Genomic DNA, 21,948 nt, shown 5'->3' with positions numbered 1-21,948 from the left:
GTCATGCGTGGGAATATTCAATACCTATGACAAGCGTTTTAAAATCCGTCTAAACATTCTTTTAAATTATTGTAACAATACGCACAGTATACATAATTGATATATTACGTTTACACCAAACTACATTTCTACAGCGTTAGTTATTCATGTTTATGTTATTTTACAAACTATACTTAAAAGAGATTGACTGGAAAGTTTTCAGATGAGGTTGAGAAGAACACATTAATTCAGAAATGATCTATATTGTCCATCTGTCATTAGAATATTTTTCAGGAGGTCAATGTCGGGGAACATAGTAGGCCAGTAGTTTGTTAATGATCCTTTAAAAGACCCGCCAGAGAATGATTTTATCGTTTAGTATTTCCATGACGGTAATTATAAATTGAAAAATACAAGAATCAACTACAAATTGACACTGACATAAATAGGGCCAAGACATTATAGTTAATGTATAAAAATTCTTTTGAATAAATGTAGCAGTATACGAAGTACATTGTGTATTTAGTCTAAACTAAACTTTGTTTCTATAGTGCAAGGTAGTCATTTATCTATGTATTTAAAACTGAATAAATTTTCGTTTGAAGTTGTGAAATTGATATTAATTTAAGAATTATAGCCACCTGTCTTTTGTAGTATAGCTGTTTTATAGCAGTATTATCAGTAATAGGACGTATTGTGTTTTAAAACCGTGTTCAATAACTTATCCAATCATATTCTTTTCATGTAAGGTTTAAATTGCACATTCAATTCAGTACATTTTTGTAAAAACGATAATTATTTTTGTATTTAAACGCAGTCGTAACTGTAAATGTTAAAACTTGCCCAGCGAAGATGAAAACGCTTTCAGTGTCCTATTAAAATGGAACACAAAGTGCCTTTTTATAAACTGTTGTATAATAGTACAGTAAACGTAACGCTGTTACACGGAACAAACACTACTGGTAGGATACATGCAGACAAGAATATACGCAAGCGAAATGCTTCACACGCACACGATATACGATCAGAGGTATAAGTAAATATCACATACCTTAATAACATATAGTCGTGAATACCTAGAAAATTATATGGCGATTGGTAAAACTTCGTTTATTTCTGTAGTTTGTAAAACGATCAATTAAACGAACAAAGTAGTTTCCTTGTAAGGACGAAAATAAACTTTCTAACGAGAATCTAGTCAAATCGTACCTTAAATATATTCTTACACGAATTGTCAACTCGAACTATAAATTTGGTCAACTATTAACCCGTACCTCTTTTCATGTTTGTCATTTACGATTAATAAAAATGCGCATCATCCGTACAAATTCATAATTTAGATCAACTGTGGCCTTAAATATATTCTGTTTTGACTTATCACAAATATGACACAACATCAAATAGCCATTGTAAATAGTAAACAGATATACAAATAGTTCTACTTGTCATCATGATAGGATTCATTTGTGTACAAATGAGCGAATTTCAGCAGAAATATAGTTAATAGGTAAGAAAATAAATTATTTATCCTCTAGGCAGGTTACATAAATTCTTAAATAAGTCAGTTTTTGAGCGAATGCGTAATGTCAATAGAAACAGTATCACCTGTAATAGGTAGGTTCGGTTCTACACGGTAGCATTTGCAAACATGAAACCTTGTACCCTTTATTTGCACACAGTTTCAAGGTGACTAGACATAGTACAATTAGATTTCTAAGAGTAAGTCTTTTTATGTGCGAAAGTGTAGTATCACCAGCACTAGGTAAACAATACATTTGTATTCAGGTTATGTTCAAATCAGCATATGAGAACTAAGAGAACAAGTTTACTTTAGTTTGCAATACTTCAGGGTGATCAGACCTGACTTATTTAAGTAAGTGCTGTTGTAGTCAACTAGATGAATATGTGTGCAAATGAATAAATTCAAGAGAAATAGTTGTACAAGTTAAAGTTAGATTTTTTTTAATATTTGTTTTCAGGTTGCGTTCCATGATTAGCATGGGCAAGAAGGGAACAAGGTGCATTTTGTATTGCAAAGTTTCCGTGTGATCAGAAACTAAATATTAAAAGTATTGCTTTGGGAGTAAGTCAATTTTGTGTGCAAATGCGAAAATTCAAATTTAAAAAGTACTATCAATAATAAACAAATAAGAAGATAAAAAAAATTTCTATTCGTAAAAATTTTTTACATAGTTGCATAAACGACTAGTATCTATGTACAAACTTTCAGGGTAGTCAAACATTAAATTGTGAGGTTATTGTTGTTCGAGTCCGTCAACAAGTGTGTAAATATGTGAATTTACCAGATTGCCAGGGATAGGTAAATACACATAAAGATAGATTCTGGTCAAGGTCTACGCAGACACATGAGCTCATAGGAAACCGACTGCACTATATTTCTGTAAATGTTCAGGGTATTCTGCCACTAAAGAGAGTAAATCGATTTTGTGTTCGAATGCATAAAAACCAACAGAAAACTTTTACCAGGAGTATAATACAAAGTACGACTAAGTTATTAAAGCTGAAGATATATGAGTGTAAACAAAAAATCTGATAAATGACGGACTGTCTTACAGTTAAAGTTTATGTAAATATATAGAAATATTTGTTATTAGACACGCAAAGGGTTTCTGACCGCAGTATATCTTTATGCATGTAAAAATACATTATGTTGTTGTTTTTTTTTTATTATTCTGTGAAATCGTTAATATACATGGGGGGACTGATTTTCGTGGAATTCGCGGTTGTGTCAATTCCAACGAACAAGTAAAATTCCCGTTTAATTTATGTTCAAAATCATTATATGTGCAAAAGTTAAAATCGACGAATTCATATCCCCAAGAAATTGCTGTTTTGACCAAAACTACGAAATTTCATGCCAACGAAATCAAATGATTTATACAGTGTAAGTTATATAGATGTAAGTTTTTGGCCACGTATATGCTGTAAAATGTATAATGAATTGAGGAAGTAAATGTTACGTAACTTACATTATCTTAAACAATTACATGTTCTGTTAAATCACAGTGTAATTTGTAATGCAATTATATTATTTTCACTCCGGTCCATTGTGCAGATTTTTAACATATGTACAAAAAATAATTTCGTAAATTGGAATCTGAATGCTCTCGAATATCCCAAATGGACCATGAAATGTAACAACACTGTGTTAAAGTTCGTGAAAACTTTATACAGCCGCCCATCGGTAGTAAAGACTATAGTTGTATGAAATCTGTGAAAATATCCTTCTGAAGCATAGGACGCAACCAAGCTACATAGCGTACTAGGTGTAATTCAGTCTGTTCAAGAGTGGTAATAAAATTTGCAACACCCCTCACAATCTAAGCACCTGATTAAGAGGAAATCTATTATAAGAATTGAAATAAAATTATGTTTTACTTTTGCATGTCCGAGCTGGCATTTATATTTTGTTGTAGTATACTTAATTCTTACATATTTTACATGCATATATAAAAATAACGTTGATAGAATCAACCTAGGTATTTAACAGTAGTAGATACGTATCAAATATCAGGATACAGTATGTTGTCATAATTAGCTTCTACATTCGTACTTTTGTAGGTAAGAACATAGAAATTGGTCACTGCCCAAAATACAGCACAAACGGTACAGTCGTCAAAACCACCGGATCAAGCTACGGTGACACAATTGAACTCACTTGTAACGAGAAAAGTAAATTGAATGGTCCCAGTGTTATCACTTGCCTATCGACTGGAAACTGGAGTGGTTTTTCGCAATGTATTCCAAAACTATGTAACAACTTTCCATTGTCAGACAATATGATGGCTGAATCTGAAATTGAAAATATCAGCGTTGGAACAACTGTTACGGTGAATTGTGAAGAAGGGTTTGTGCTGACTGGAAAAAACACTGTAGTTTGCCTTACAAATGAACAATGGTCAGAGAACCCTACCTGCAAGGCCATAGACTGTGAAACTCCAGAGAGCGTCGCAAACGCAGTAATTACAAATATCTCTGAAACTGCATACAACAGCATATTCTTTGTTGAATGCAAAAAAGGCTTTATAATGTCTGGTAACAACACTGTCAAATGTAACCTGGATGGAAATTGGGACTCGATGCCGATATGTAAACCGGTTACATGTGGAATTCCTACAATTCCCGGAAATGGAAGTATATCACAAATATCCGGTACATCATTCCAAGCTACTGCTTCTTTGAAATGTAATAAAGGGTTCTTTATCATTGGAGATCCTATAATCAACTGTTTATCTAATGGAATGTGGTCTGATATTCCAACCTGTCAAGGTGAGTTGACTTTGCACAGTTCTTACGTTTCCTCCATGAAAGGAGTTTCTTTTTAATATGAAATGTGAGTTTAAATATGCTTCATACACTAACAAAACACACACTATATTGTATGTCAATAGATTTTGACCTGCATTTAAACGGTCAAGAAAGAGTGAAATATATGATGCATTAATTTGATATAAAGTTTGATTAGCATTTTGAATTCTTCTGGTAATTGATAAATTAATGCATTACATAGATAGAGATGATTCTTTGATATAACATAATGACCAAGAGCACCTCGGGCAAAGTGAAAACATTATTAAAACGCAGCCTCTCAAACCAGCAACTAGCAGCAGACTGATATGCAAACGACCAACAAGAACACAAAGCAAACACACGAGGACAGAATGAAATATAAAAGGGTACATTTGGGCACTGAACTTTCAGTGGCAAAAACACCACTGGTGAGTTTAAACAGGTTTATGGTGCTCACCTAATCTCACAATTACCTCCTACATGTACCAAACTCACGGGACGTTGTAAATAAAAGTAATCCCCGCCAGAGAATTCCTAACAGACGGAATGGTTACAGAAGGGAAACCCTATAAAGCACAAAAATGCTCTTGTAAATTTTATATAAATAGAAGAATATTATTAAAAAAACAGTTAAAATCATGGTAGGATTTAAAACCTGCCTGTCATTTAGTCCTTTCCCTCTTCCATTAGAATCAATCAAGAACTGAAGCGTAGCGCCTAACATAAAAAATAATAAACTCTCTCGGAACTGGCAAATCTGTCAATGCAAAGATCTTTTCAGGTTTAGTTTTCACACTGTCCTTACTGACTACGTGGCCTAGATACTTCTAGCTGAAAAGGTTCACACTTGAAACCTTTGACTTTCAGTTCATACTTTTCAAATCTAGTAAGATATTCAAGTCTCTGCAAATGGTTTCCAACAGTATCACTGAATTTAATGACGTCATCTAAATAGATGAGACATTCTTTCAAGTAAAGTTCATCAATCTCCGAGAGGTAGTAGGGGCATTTGTAAGGTCAAATGTCATCCTTTCACACTCAAAGAAACCAAGGGGGTCTGCTGATTCCCTAAGTGGGACTTGCCAGTACACTGCTCGTAGATCTAACTTTGTGAAACACTTAGACTTACTCAGCGAAAGAGTCAATAGTCTCATCAATGCGTGTTAGGGAATAAGCGTCTTTTACAGTTTTGTTATTTAGACGACGAAAATCTATACAAAAACTAGGCGAACCGTCTTCCATCCTAACCAAGACAATATATGAGGAAAAAGAACTGTGAAAATGTCTAATAGCACCAGCGTCTTTGATGTGCACCCTAACCTCTTCAAACATTCCCTAGAGGATCCTACGGTATGGCTCTTTAAATATTATATCGTCACACAATTCTATTTTATGTTCCATTGTACTAGAACAAACAAGGTATCAGGAGACAAAATATACTTCCAACGGCTGACAAATTAAGTAGCCTGAGTGTATTCATCAGAAGTACAATTACTAGACGGGAAAGTAATGCCTAACTCTTCAAGCGTCTTATCTTGGTTGTGATTTATAGAACTCAAACATTTGGATGGATCTAGAAAACGAATGAGTTCCACCTCCTTCAAACCACAGAGCACTAACTTGGGGTTTATCACCACTGGTCTGGCTGACAAATTGCAAATCCTAATAGGGATTTTTGAAAAAAAATTCCGGGGTGAACAGTAACAACTCTTTTACACACATTCAGATAATGTGATGAGTCTAGTGATTCAGTAACACGAATTGTCATCTCACCGACGTTTCTCTCTTCCAGGTAACTGTACACGTCTGATAGGGCTGAATTGTATAGGCTTACGAGTGTAAGTTTTCACCGGCACTGCACATATGAAATAGCAGAGAAAGTCTGCTGCCAGCAAAAGGGAACATGTTCCTGTGAACTGATAGAATGTAAATGTCACATGACATTCGTGCCTACATTGACTGGAACTGTTCAAAAGTAAATAGTGTCTGAAACTATAAACACTGGAACGTGTTGAGAAGAGAAGAAACAGAAAAATCAAGAAGGGCATAATATTTATAGGGAACCTTAGTATCAATATTTATAACTGTTATGTCAAGGGCGTTTTCTTCTAAACTGAATATCTCAGGAGAAGGTTCTAGTTATTTGAAAAAAAAGATTCACTAGTGGTAGTGACCATGGATCCAGTGTAAATCAAAGCTTGACAATGAGGGCCATTGGAAACAATTTCAGACTAATTAGAGCTGCCAACCAATGGAGCAATAGTAGAGCCTTCTTGAAATTCTGGATCTTCTTCTAGCCCTTCCTGGCTCGATTACATCTTCCTTTGGTGAAGATAAGTGTAAGGTTTCTTCTCTTTCTGCATTTTTGAAACTTGTTATGTTTGGGCCTGTTACCATAACGCCTACGCCAACCGCCATTACCACCGCTTGAAATGTCACTCTTCTCCCTCTTAAGCTTAGCAAGCTCTTTCTCAATAGTCTCCACTCTGGCATTTGTCCTTTTCACCTGAAAAAATGTTTTTTCTAACTTCTCAAGGATTTATTTTTCCACAGAGGGCATGTTAACTGAACAGGTTATCTCTGAAATAGGTTAACTTGGACTACTGGGGACAGAAGGGACAGGAAGAGAGGCAGTTACAGGGACAGGAGGGACAGAAGGATAGATAGTAACAGGTGAAGTTGGGTTGTTTGCTTTGCAGTCTTTCTCAATTTGTCGAAGCTCTCTCCTAAGGATGTTAAAGTCTTAAATTGACTCATATTTATAACGGCTGGCATTCCTAAGCTCATTATCCCGACGTTCTGACCAAAGACAATTCCGGAGCATATCGTTCTTGGAATGCCGGTCCAAATGTAAGCTGGCATTTGTCAGAAGCCGTACTAAAGACTATATTCAGCGATAGATTCGTTTTGTTCCTGCCTTGCACAATATAATTTTTCTTTCATTCGCTCTAAAGAGGCAACATTCCCATATTTGGCTTCAAACTCTGAAATGATATCTGAAATGGAACCCCCTCACCTAAATGCAAAAGAACAGTGCGTGCCTTCCCCTTTACACTATTACGAACGGCCTCCAATAGAATGTGTTGCAGATATATGTTACCACGTATGAGCTAATTAAGGTCCTAGTTCAAAACCTCGAACTCACATTCACCAGACTTGCCTTCACCAGAAAATTAAGGCAACTTAGGTCAAGATAGGGTGGATATAATGCAGCAGCAGGAGTGGGTGAAGGTCTTGGAGGAGGGGCAGGAGCTGGATCAGTAGCTGTGTTCCTTCTGTTGTTTCTAATAGGTGTAGGAGTATCATGTTCAAGGGGTCTGCCATGAACACTCGGGATAGAAGTGCTAGTAGTATAGGGCGTGATGTTGTACCTTCCAGACATCCATATCTGGTCTACAAAGTACTATACTCTTATTCCCTTATATCTGTAATGTCAGCTGTAGTCTCTGCTTTGGTCATGACTCGCCAAAATATATCTGGGACACACGATTCAAGGCACTAGAATATCTGTAGACACACAATATTCAGCTATAGTGATGTCTTGCTATGTGAAACTAAATGTCCCATAAAGTACACCGTAGTTAAAAAAAATGTTTGTGTCCGTGAATGTATACCGTATGTTTATATAAACAAGTTATGTCTAAGAAAATACAATATGCTTTTGTCAACAAACTATCTTTGACAATTCAAAATTTAAACTGTATGAACATATGCACTGTGTATAGTGTATGACAGTATCATATTTACTGTAATTCCGCAAAATCATGCGCGCGAAGTAATTTCCAGAGCAAGTGACCGCTAATATAGCAGTGCTACCAATGTCATCAAGAAACTTTGTTCGGACTCTATTTCCACGCAAATAATCAGTAACCTTCTTGTAACTTTCTCCACACCATACAACATCAAAATTCAATTTTCAAAACTCTCATACAAACATAAAGTACTTCAAAATCTCAACTGTAATTATTCACAGATTAACTCTACAACATTACCTTCAGTGAATAAATGTTAATTTTCGAAGTCAAATAATGTTCTTTATCAGGAACAACATTGTTTATTTGATACGTTTTCACAAAAGTAAAAACACCACACAGTGATGCTGCTCTAATGTCACTAATCTCTGAACGTGGTGTCAGAATTAAATTTAAAGAAGACCAATTTTCAGTACCAATTAATCTGTATAAGCAACTTCCAATTTTTTATAAGTTTGAAGTGTTAAATGTAATTTACTCATCTTCAATATACAACAAAGTGCAGAAATGCTCCAGTGTATGTATCAAGTGTTTCAAAGTTCAAAACTGGTAATATTATCTGCAATTGAATTAATGCAATAATCAATCCACAATACCGGTATACTTTAATTTTGTTTTGATCAAAGGGAAATGATCAAGATCTGACTTAGTGATTCGGGTAAAACACACTGACTTCTGCTGATTTGAGAAGCAGCCGTATATTTGTATCTCCCTGCATCCGTAACTTAAATACGGCAACATTTATCTCCCTTTATACTATTTTCAGCTACTTTCAGTCACATGATCATAATACAGCTGGGAAAATTGCAAAATGGCGGCGGACTGATGAAGCACGGCAAAATAATGTATAAAAGTTGAAAAATACCGTAAATTTGATGCAAATAACTCCTGCTTTTTTGACAGTTCTAAATTTGTAGTGAATAACAAAGCATACGATGTATGGATAGTGATACGAAAGGACAAGAACACTGTACCAGGCGGTCAAATTTTAAATGCGTATTGTTCGTGTACAGCTGGCATAATGGATTCGTACAACCAAATTGCCGGTGTCCTCTTCAGAATGGAATATGCTGCCAAGACATGAATGACGCGTCCAACCTCTACAAGCAAAGCCAGTGAATGGACTGTTAAAAAAAACGTAAAAATTGGAAAAGCGAGATATTTTACATGGAAGAAAGCAAAATACACACAACAAAGACAAAGAAAATGAGACTAGTATGGAAAAAACTTAACTTCACACCATTGAATAAGAGTCAACAGAACAAAGTTAAAGACGGCAAGAAGTTAAGGAATGAACTGAAAGAACAGTTAGCCGAAGATATGCCAAACTCATGCTTCATGCTTCTTATGAATAAGAAAAAAATAAAAAAAATCCATCTGAAGCTGAAAATGTTAAACTAAAATTGCCACCAACTTTAAATGAATTAAGCAAAAGCGTTTAATCTCTAGATATTCCTGAATGTGCAAAAAAGCTAAATTTAAAAAACAGACGTGTGTCACGCAAGATGAGATTGACTCATTAAAGCTGCTCCACAGTCTAATTAAATTTCGTTAAAGAAAAAAATACTACTACTTGTACGTGGTCAAATAATTCTGGTTTCAATAGTAAAACATTTAAAATTGTTAAATTCGGCGTACTTTCAAAGATTCAGTGGTAAACTACTAAGTGTCGTCGACGCAGTTCTAAAAATAGCAAAGCAATTACTAGCTGTGACTTTTATTTATAGATTTGAAAGGTTACTGGAATAAACCACTTCAGTAGAGGGGTACCCTACCTTTTTATAACTTATTTTTACAATAGATATTTAAATGACTGCTTCTTTCGATAATAAGACGCCGTGGTGCAATGGTAAGCGTGACGGCTCTAGAATCTAACTTTTGTGAGTTCGAATTCCAACGGAGATCAATATTTTATACTTTTTTCATTCTATATTTTGCTAACATACACTTTAAAATGATAATAATGCTAATATGTATTGAATTGCATTACTAGCATCATTTTGCTCTTTTCGCATATAACATAGGTTTTTCAAATATCTTCTTGATTGTGAAATATTCAACATGGTGTGTACTTGCACGGGAGTGCACGATTGTCACGAGGATAAAATTGTTTTATCGTTTGCATATTACATACTCTGCCACATTGAGAAAATAGCCATACTCAGTTTGGCAAGGAAAATGGCACTCAACTCTCTCTACAAACGAACGATAAATAGAATTAGGAGGGTATATCTTATTCCTAATGGCACACTTCAGTTCCTTGCGTGACTTTGAAGATTCCGATTTATCAGTGTTCTTAAAGTATATTTCAAACCCTTATTTAATAAATGGAACAGTCTGGAAAATCCAAATCTAAAAATAAAAGCGACAGCTAGTACTTTCAATTTTACGTTCTAAAAATAGGTTTCGGTACTGCGAGGAAAATAAGCGATTACAAAGTAACATAATGGAATTTGAATAAAATAATTGCTATTTTCATAGTCTGAAACCATAAAGAAAATATATACAAATGATAAGACTGCTTGCGATTCCATGGAAAGTAGCTTTAAATCGAGACACAGTACCGCAAAGTAAGTCCGAGTCATGGAAGGAGCACCGCAGAGGTCGTGTCACTGGAAGGAATTTTCACAGAATATGTAAGCGTGCTCTTGAAAAAAGATTTCTCCGAGGACCCAACATATGTGATAAAACTTGTTAAGGGAACAACCGAGGGCATCCAAACTCATGCTAAGAAGCACGGTATTTCTTTGGAACCGGTTGCGAAAAGAAATTACCAGGCTGAAATGAAGAAGGCTCATAAAAGGTTCCAGTCATTAGACTCCGGGATAATATTAGACAAGGATGGGCCATTCATGGAAGGAAGCTTAGCCAGACTTATTCCTGTCCTGCGTTTGTTGCGGAGATGGCCTTTGTGAAGTCAAATGCCCAGAGTCTATTAAAGACCAACAACCATCAGCCGACAATGTCCCCTACCTGATAGTTAAAGACGGTGTAATGTCTTTAAAAAGAAACCATCCCTATTTTTAACAAGTTCAAGGTCAGATGGGTATAACTAAAAGGAACTATTGCGTCTTGTATCTATTTACCTACCATGGAAGTTTGAGTTTGAGAATGAATTTTGACTCCACTACATTTAATGAAATTGTTGAAAGTGTATCTTGGTTCTTGGGCAATTTTATTATTAACAGACTCCTGACTCACAGAATTTTACAGGAAAAAAGTGATACTGGAAACAGATTAAATATGTAATCAGGAAAAAAGGCAGAAAGAGAACTCATAAATTGAATAGAATCTGGACTGCAGAAAATGTTGATTGTAAATAAAGATTTTATTGTTCTTTCTTTTTTGCATGTTATTAAAGTCTTTTATGCATAATGTCTTTATTTCGCTTTTGTTAACGTCAAGGGAACAGTGTCACCACTATTGCTATTACCAGGCACTTAAAAAAAGAGAAAAAAGCAGCATGCTATCGATGTGCACAATTCAGCACAACTGTTAAACCAAATTTAAGTAAATTCTTACGAAGAACTTTGCTAACCGAAAGTCCTGGCCCAGTGTTCATGACGAATAACTATTTTGGGAAATGAGACACTGGCTGCTTAAGACAGGTTTGCTGCTTAGAAGAGGTGACCGATAATGCAGGTTTTACTGTACTAGAACAAGACCCAGATTCTTTGACCAAAACAATAAAATCTTCCCTGGGTAACAGTTAAAAAAGATTAAAATAATTACCAAAGAACATGAACTAGACAGTTTTATTTTTCAACTCAATAAATCAGTTTGATAAATATAAATAGTATCTGAAATTAATATTTACAATAATAAATGGAATAGTACATAAAAATTCTTACAAAATGAACTGTGTCATGCGCAAAAAATCATACCTGTATGTGTGCAGTCTGATCAAGATCCTTACTGTTTGCTATATAATCAGTTAAAACAGTTTTTCACTATGCAGTTGTACATTATACTACAATGGTGTCTAAAATTAAAATTTACAATAATAAATGCTATAGTACATAACAATTTTTAAAAAATGAACAGCGTCATGTGCAAAATTCATACATGTAGGTGTGCATTCTGATCAAGATCCTTTCTGTTTACTATATAATCAGTTAAATCAGTTTTTCATTATGCAGTTGTACATTATACCACAATGTAGGCAATCATGTCATGACCTCATTGATATATATGCATTATGACATCACTAATTTTGAACACAGCAAACCAGAAAGTTTACTTATAGATTGGCCCTTTTGTATTGCTTATTCCAGCACAGACTTTGATATGTATGGGATATAAGTGTTATAGGAAGCTCACTTTGAATGATTCTGAAAGTCTTCAAGCGGTGAATAACTTGTTCTATTAGAATCCTAGTGTTTGCATTTTTTTTTGTTTTTCTCACTGCAGCTTCGTGCATCTGGGACTGTCCTCTCCTACCTGATGGAACATACAGATATATATTTCGCATGGCATATTCATTACTGATATTAAAGTCTTTATCGGCCATTATAACAGAATACTGTGGAATAAGGTCCAGAAACCCACTATCTAACGTCACTTGTTTGTCTGACATTCGTCCAGTGTAAGCAGCTGATATGAAAATAATAGCACTATTTGGTGCACAAACCACAAGAACTTTCAGAGTGTTATGCGATTTATAATTACTCCAGCTTGAGCTCTGCATATCCAAATCATTCGGAGTTTCAATAAATATCTCTGTACAGTCAATGATGAAATGCAGATCAGAAATATGTTTCAATTTCTCTGGCTTCGTTGCAATTTAAGTCTCCTCATCTGGAATGTACACCATTGAACCAAAAACCTTAGAGCATGCACACAGCCAAGCAAGGAATGTCCTTCCACAAAGTGATTCAAAAATGTCAAATCGTACAGCTAAATCTTTTCCCTAAAGACCAAGACGAAGTCTCATTAAAGTCACTAAAAACTCAGCCCTAGACGACAGTTTTCTTTCTGGACCAAACCGGCTTGGTTCATTTGCAAACTTCCTTACATGTTGAAGTCCACCTTTCACTCCAAGCCAACGCATATTTACCAATAGGGCCATAACCTTAAGGAAATTCTCAAAGATTGATGGCAATCCAGTAAAATAATTCACATCCTCATCGCTCTTCAAAATATTGTCAACATATCGTCTTCTTTTCAACAGTGCAGTTTCTTGTTTCAGACGCGTATTTTCACTTTTAACAAATTGAAGTTGTTTATTAACAATTGCAAGTGTCTGTAATAGCATATTTATCACAGCTAAAAGAGTGGGCTGCCATGGAAACTGAACTTTTAATGATAGCATTTCGACCGTCGGATCAGGGTGAAAGGGACTTGTTGTGTATTGTGGATCATCCACAGCTATGCAAGTGACATTGCACGGTGAATCACTTTCATCTCTAAAGAACATTATCCTTTTAACCTTAGACTCAAATCCATCGTATACCAAATGTAGAGTTGGAAAAGGATTCTGAAGAGTTGGTTCCCCTTCAAGAAACTGTTTGATGCAGACCCATGAATCCTTTGACGGTGACCACACTTTGCTTTCATTGGTTCGATTTACAAGCTGTTTCTATCTCAGGCGACCCTCTGGGTTTCTCTTTTGAGTCGGAAAACTGAAAAGCCTGAAAAAGAAATATACACTTTGTCCTGATACGAATGAAATATGAAAACAAAAGTAAATGGGTAATCCGCATCTTCACAGTTCATGACTTAATTTTGAAAAAGGAAGAAAACGCATCAGCAGCCGGGTAGCTGAGTCAGTAAGAGCATTTGCCTTCGGCCTATAAGCAAAAGACCCTGGGGTTGAGTCCCTATTAGGTAGCACATCCAGTTTTTTTCACTCTTTGGCATATGGTGCCCAACTTGGATCATGACCATAAATGCTCCGTATGCATGGGATGTCATGGTATGTCATTAGATTATGAAATGAAATGTGTAGCTGTCCATTAACCGTAACCTACTCAGCCTTCTAGCAGTCTGGTTACCAGATGCCTAGCTGTCTGATAATCAATTTATTTAGAAAAATGTAAAAAAAAAATTATCAAATTTTGTTTGCAGAACATAGCAATAAAAACTTATCCATAAATACTAGACTTAATTCGGTATGTTTTAAATTTCTACTTATCAACAACAAGTAAACACTCAGGTGTCACAAAAATTTAAATTCCATAAAAAAATATTCCAACAGAAAAATACATAATTCATAGATTGATTACTGGACAGATGGAAAAACCAAAGCGGATAGGCTAGGTGACTGTTACCGGACGGTTAGAATGTAGACTAGGCCTCTGGTTAACGGACGGCCAGACACTTCCATTATGAAATGGGGACATGATGTGTAGCTGTAAGAAACCTGCTCGGTAGAGCATTTGCCTGGTAAAAAGGTGCTGTATTTGAGTTTTTGACCAGTTTGGGCACCAGTCTTTGACATGCTTCACTTTTTTCACCCTGAGACATCATCATATTAAAATGAAAACGTACATCATGCAAGTCAAATTGTTCACATTATGTGTTGACATGCAAAATTTCATCTGGAACATCGTTCCGATTTATAACTTTAGTTACATTTCCAAGATAAAATATGGAAACTGCACGATGCCATACAAGACAGTCTTTAAAAAAAAGTGAAAATATAATACTTATACCAGATAATTATGCATTCCAACAAAGAAAGTAGATGGAAGAATTTCATGTCCGCATTACTCCATCCATCGATTGTTTCACGTTATACAACCAATTTTTCGAAAATAGATACGATATTTACCTGAAAGGAGGCTTGCATTTGCAATGTTTATCACTATGAAGACAGCCACAAGAAGTACATAGCTGCTTCTTCCACTTGTTTAGCCAATATCCGCAGTTAGAACAATTTTAACAGCGGAGGTGAAAGCCATTGTTGTGATATTTTACTCGATATAAAAGAAGGATAACTCTAGCTGAACTAAGAGTTTTTGCACATGCGCACTTCGGAACTATCTAGAGGTGTATTCTCACCAACCACCAAAAGGAAAGACCTAACAGAAGCCTGGCTTGTCATGCTCGTGTAAAGAATGCCCAACACCTTGCGACCACTTTCAAACAACACTGACACATGATGCATACCTAAAATCAAACTCCAACACAGTGTTACTTCCCCTTATCGGTACAGTAGACATACCACTACGTATTAATTGAGCTGAATTTCAGCCGAGTTATATTTTTCTTTATTTTAATTTTGTTTTACAAAGTTTTTTTATCTCAGTAGTTAAATATTATTCATTTTGTTTCTAAAACGAGCTAAAAACTAAAAAAAAAACAATAATGCAGTAATATAAAAATTACTTCTTTTTTTGATGTTGTGACGCGCGCACCTGCTAAAAATGTAAACAATGAAATTACTTGACGGTATTTTGAGTACAGTAAGAAACTTTGACGAGTGGCATACTGCAAAAAATAGATATATCAAATACTTTCATTATGTTTTTTAAAGGTTGTGACATAAATGTCAATTTGACTGTAAATTACGGCAAGCATTTGATTTACCCGGCGTTGCCAAGCGCGCCGCCATTTTTAGGATCACATGTTTGTACCATCGTCACATGATCTGCTTGAAGGCAGGGATGATTGTTTGACAATATTCCTGCGCAGAGGTTGACCTGAAATGTCCAGAATGAAATGTCAAAATGATATCAAATATCAAAATGGACCTGTAAGCAACAATAAAATTCCTATAAATATAAAATACTTAACATAATGCCTAGAGTTTTCAAAGTTCGGACTTGCAAAGTCATTCTCTGAAGATGGACGACTACCATGTTAAACGTTTTTTACTAGGTGTCACAAGAAAGACTTACCCGGAAGTCGACCTTGAGAGGCCCTTTATAGTAAAATAAACGAGATCATTCGGTGTATATTTTCATGTCTTTCACATAAAATACCTTGTATCTTGGTCATTTATCGGTGTAGAAGTCAGGGCTTTGTACATTTATCAACAAACACTTAATCAAATTTTCTCATTTACATACTTATGAATATCCATGAAAACTTAAAAACTGGGCAGATAATTCCTTAAAATGATATATTCAAATAATACAAAGAGCAAATCTTTACTCTTTGTGTTTATAAATGGACACAAATTAGAAGAATTACATTTGAAACACTACTTTATACAAATATATATCTGTTTGTAGCATTATTTATTGTTTGCAAAAGTAAATACTTCCAAATGTGGGTGGGGTATATTAATCATTAAAACAAAAATATTTTAAAAAAATGACAATATTTACATACTTAGTATCTCACATATAAACCATATTTCGAGATAGAAAGGTGTTTTGACTTTGGAATAGTGTTCTTCATAAATATAAATTAAGAGTTTTTCACCTCATTTCCAATTTCATGAATATTAATTAAAAACGTTCATTTAGTACACATATATCTGTTTCTTCATCCAGGTGCACGCTTGTGATGAAATAAAGCACGGAGGGACACCTGATGTCTTCCTTCAACATTAAAGCTGACAAGTCGCCATATGACCTATAATTGTGTCGGTGCGACGTTAAACCCAACACAAAAATGTATTTTCTTAACCACTGATAACAATCTTATCAGTTTTATAAATATCCAATTAAAGCTTGTAAATATTCCATGCATTATTTATATAACTAGTACGTATGTAACACTTATTCAAATACCGCACAACGTAGTTAACACAGTTCAATCTTGCTTATAGTCTGTTCTCTATACACATTGTTTAAAAAATGTCACAACTTTATCGTCATCGTTGCCATTTATATTTCTACAGTTTGTATATAAATAGACTTGCACTGTCATGCAAACCTGGATAGATAGGTAGCATTTGCACTTTGCACTGTCACATTTCGTCACATTAGTATATGATATGTTATTTTGGGTATTATACGGATGTAGTCATAAATGTCACCCCTGGTAACCTTTTTACACATAAAAACTAAGATCCATTACTATCGATGCAAAGATGTGAAGCGAAATTAATATATGTCCAAACTGGCATATATGTATAGCCGAGATGGTCTGTCTGTATACACAGGATACACATGTTGTCAGTCTGCATAACCCTGATACCAAAAACGGCCTGCATCTATACGTTGGATACATTGGCGGCCTTTCAGTATACCAAGAATATCCGAATTGGCATACATATATAACCCTGATAGCCTGTATGCATAAAATGGATACCAAGAGAGGCCTGTTTGTACACCTAGGATACCAATTGTTTTCCGTATATATATCCAGCATGACCTTTATTTATACCCAATATACACAGAGTTGTCTTTATGTAGAGCGGTGCACAGGATCGAATACTGGCCTGTATTTATAGCAAAGACGACCTGACAGTATACCAAAGACACCACGATGGGCCTGCCTCTCTGCCTAGGGTACACCAGCGGCATGTATTTATACCCAGGATATCCATAGTGGTGACATTAAGTAAACGGTCAGGATGCCTGTTTGTATACCAAGGAATCAAGGTGGCCTACCTAGGATGCACTCAGGTGACATGTCTATATACCGAACATACTCAAGGCATATACTTGCCTAGTGTATAGCGAAGATGGTCTGTCTGTATACCCAGGTTTTAGACCCAGAACGTCTTATATGTAATCCCAGGATGTCCATACTGGCCGGTATATATGGTCAAGATTAAATGTTTGTGTAGCCAAGCTACACAGAGTTGCCTGGCTCTATACCTTGGGTATATAGGTAACCTGTCTGTATATCAATGTCATCCAAAGTTACGTGAATGTATAGCTATGATGGCATGTTTATATATCCAACCCAGAATGGTGTGTATGTAAATCGAAAATACCCTTAGTAGCCTATATATACAAAAGTATAGCCAGGATTACTTGTCTGTACGCCCAGAATATCCAGAGTTATCTGTCTATAAATCAAGAGAACTCGGTTCGTCCTACTGTATGTCAGGAATACCCAGAACTGCTTGTCTGTTTATTCAGTGTACCAATATTTGCCAGTATGTATACATGGGTAGCCAATATGACCTGTCTGTATGCACAGGATACCCAGATAGGCTTTTTCGTATATCTATGATACCCATTGTGACCTGCATGTATAGCCAGAGTACCTATAGTTGATTGTATGTATAGATAGGGTGGCCTTTCTGTATGCACGAAACACGCATCGTGAATAATTGTATAACTAAGATACCCATAGTGGAATGTTCATGTGTGTATATTAAAGACAATTTTTCTATATAACTAGGATACCTATGTTTTCAGTCTCTATATCCAGGCTGCCTATTGTTGCCTGTATGTACAGCCATGTTTATATGTATCGCAAGAAGGGCCACAAGATGCCCAGAATGGTATATCTGTATACCCTCAATACCCACAGTGGCATGCATATGTAGCGCGGATGGCCTGTCTATAAACAATTGATTGGTCAGTCTGTATATCACTGATACACAGTTTACCTGTCTGTATCCTAAGAATATGCATAATGACCTGCATGATATACCTAAGATATCCATAGTTGATTTCTCTATTCCAACCTGATTTTTCAATTACAATACTGTACTAAACTACATAAACAACTATGTAAACTCTATAATGTATGCAAAGAAACCTTAACATATTGACTTTTGGAACCATTTTGAGTGCCATATTGATTATCTGAGATTGCCTACATAGCTTATGGGCTTATTTTAATTGTATTTCTCAATCTTACTACTGCAATAAATAACATTAAAATATACGTAAACGCACACATATACATACTTTTGAACATACTTACCTTTGGTGGTCGTCTTGGTCACCATTTTGAAAAAAGAATGGCAGACATAATGGCTATGTGACATAGGTTCACATCTTGAAATAACCGGCAGATATGTACCTAACAAAAAATAAAATGCCTTGCTTTTGTGAAAAAAAAAACACAGTTGTGTCAAAGATTACAGCTGGTCAGAAGTAAACTAATCACCCCCGCCCCCACCCCCACCCCACACACTCCTCCCTCCCTCCTCCCCCCACTTCAAGCAGTATCTACACATAAAACACATAAAATGGCGATATAACAGTTGCGTTTATCAATAGATAAGTATCCTACATATCATTTGTTTCCTTTCTGTTTTCGTACAGCTGTACATACATGCCAATTTTTTATCGTAGAGTCGCTTGCAATAATATTAAGTAATATGCAAATAAGGTAATTTGCATATAGTTATTTCGTTTCATATTTAAATACATTGCCTTTAATTAAATACCATTGTTTTGCTCACTTACTTCATCCAATGGCGAAGATATGAAGCCATATGTGTGAAAATTGTAAAAAATGGATTTAATGACCTTCGATCTAATTTTTTTACCTTAATTTGATCTTAGGATTGCGACTACCGGCATCAATGAACTAATTATATCATATACTTCACATATAACACATGAAAGTTGCATCTTCACGAAATGTCTACGTAAGTGTTATCCAGCTAGGGGCCTCCGTGGCCGAGTGGTTAAGGTCGCTGACTTCAAATCACTTGCCCCTCATCGATGTGGGTTCGAGCCTCACTCGGGGCGTTGAATTCTTGTGAGGAAGCCATCCAGCTGGAAGGTCGGTGGTTCTACCCTGTTGCCCGCTCGTGATGACATGAAATAATGCACGGAGGGGCACCTGGGGTCTTCCGCAACAAACAAAAATATATATATATGAAAATAATTGGTAAACGAAAATAATTCACTCAAATTTTCAATGTTCATTAGCAGTCTATCTACAATGCACTATTTTTCACTAACCTTTTCACTGAAGTTTTATACCACCGATTGAGAAAACATTTGACAGCTGTCATCCTCAAAAGAAATATAGGTCACACATGTGTACATGTAGGTTCAACTTGTCTCTAACTCTTTACACACTTCTATACAGTGACGTCACTCGGAAAAATACACTCCTGGTTGTCCTCAAATTTCGTCGATCTCAAACCACCTTGGCTGCCCCATGTTGTGCTTCGTTTGTTCCAGTCCAAAATAATCCTGTCTTATTGTCAAGGTCTGGTTCTGCTCATACGAGTTCGAGTCTCGGGTGTATTTTATTAGCGTCAAAAACTGTGGCCTTCGCCATCAATATTTCATTCCAAGAGCGCATGCGTTATGCAAATTAGCCAGAAAAATAAAAATTAGAAGTGAGGCCCATCCTTGTGGCCAGTTATTATAGTCAGTGATTTATAAGATTTATTTATAAGTGATATGGGCAAAGACTGGACGATTGGATATGGCTTTTATGAGGGGTATTGGATGAATATTAATGCATGAACATGACTTAATACAACAATTAGAATACGGAAGACGATTACGGACTAATTACAATACTAAGACTACTAAGGACAAACGTCACATGAAAATACAGAAAAAGCAAACTACGAGCAGTGTATACTTGACCCTGCGACACGCAGACCGTATGATAGCCGTCAGTTCTAAGCATATTTTCACTGAAATACAAACTGACATTTAAGGCAGTGAAACACTATCTTGGTTTCGAACAATGCAGGCAGTACAGGTAGCACTGTACTCGTAACCCAGTTTTGTTTAAAACACAGTGGTGTCATTGTAGACAACCTTTTACAGCGGACTCAATTTACGGAACTTGATAGAATATAATCTTTCAAACGGATATCAATCAACTTTCATATTCTTAAAGGTGGTCAGTCACATTTAAACAACATTTAATGACATTTTTTACTTTTTGTATATTCTGGTAGAGAATTATTTAAGGAACAAAAAGACCGATTACATAGAGTTAGATTCCTATTTGAAATGTATATTTTATTATTTTTATAAAAGTTTGTAATTACTCCCCTTTAATATGAAAGTATATAAAAAGCTGGGTATTTCTTTTTATTTCGATACAATGTCTAGTTTTACATTTGCATTTGATAGACATATCAACTATTGAACAATCTGAACCAAAATGCAAGTTTAAAAGCTGTGTGTAGCTTCTGAATTCATTTATTTCCAATCTATCTTGGTTGCGCAACCAAGATAGGCAAAGGGAGGTAATAATAATTTTTCAAACTTGCGTTTCTAATGAATTCCATCTAAATACATAATTTTTAATGCAAATATTTTACAAATATATTACAATATGTCTAATATTTATACATTTCCTTAGGCAAAGTATGTTTATCAAATTTATACTTACGATAAATTAACTCTATCTTGGTTGGGCAACCAGGATAGGAAAATGAAATTTTAAAAATACCTCCAGTGAAAATCTAATTTGTATTAAGTGTTAAGTGAACATAAATGAGTGTAAATGATCAGATGCTAAAGTTTCGAACAAATCCGTTACATGGCCAAAATCTGATTATCCACCTTTAAGTTATGAAATAAATTAAGCGAAAAAGAAAGAAAAACGGTTTAGAAAATATAAATATTTGAATATTTCAGAATGAGTAATCATATTTATACACTTTGTAAAAGTTATTTTATTATTTCTAAAAATGTAAACAATTCATACATTTCAATATTTGCAGACATTGATGACTGTATCCCGGGTGTCTGTGGATCGCATGGTATTTGTGTTGATGGTGTGGACAGTTACTCATGTTCGTGTAAGTCTGGATTCAGCGGGTCTCACTGCGAAAGAAGTAGGTTTGACAGTAAACTTTATATTTATAGATTTCGATATATATATGTATATACTAAAGTCATCAAGAACTTGATGGAGGGAATGCCTCCTTTCTTATCTGTCTTGTCATTTCCACATAGTTTAATATGGTAATAGGAGTGTTGTTCATCGGAAACGAATGCAAAAAATACAAATTAGTTTTATCAAAAATGCAAACATGAATAAAGAAGATTTCATGAAATAAAAAATTCTACAGTACCTCATATATCATATACGTTAACTTTAAGGATGACAATTTTAATAC

At 35.2% G+C, this 21,948-nt stretch overlaps 1 protein-coding gene across 1 annotated transcript in view; it reads left to right on the top strand.

Moving 5' to 3' along the window:
* The window catches only part of LOC123541720 (uncharacterized), a 49,492-nt gene that overhangs the window by 10,400 nt on the left and 17,144 nt on the right, over positions 1-21,948 (top strand). Inside the window, exons 2-3 of the mRNA XM_045327273.2 lie at positions 3,562-4,269; positions 21,550-21,663. Coding sequence (XP_045183208.2) covers positions 3,562-4,269; positions 21,550-21,663 — 822 coding nt within the window. The remainder of the gene's footprint in view (positions 1-3,561; positions 4,270-21,549; positions 21,664-21,948) is intronic.

Source organism: Mercenaria mercenaria, chromosome 19 (genome assembly GCF_021730395.1).
Source record: "Mercenaria mercenaria strain notata chromosome 19, MADL_Memer_1, whole genome shotgun sequence".
Taxonomy (NCBI): domain Eukaryota; kingdom Metazoa; phylum Mollusca; class Bivalvia; order Venerida; family Veneridae; genus Mercenaria; species Mercenaria mercenaria.
Note: the sequence above shows the minus strand (reverse complement) of the source record. Positions and strands in the feature narration are given on the sequence as shown.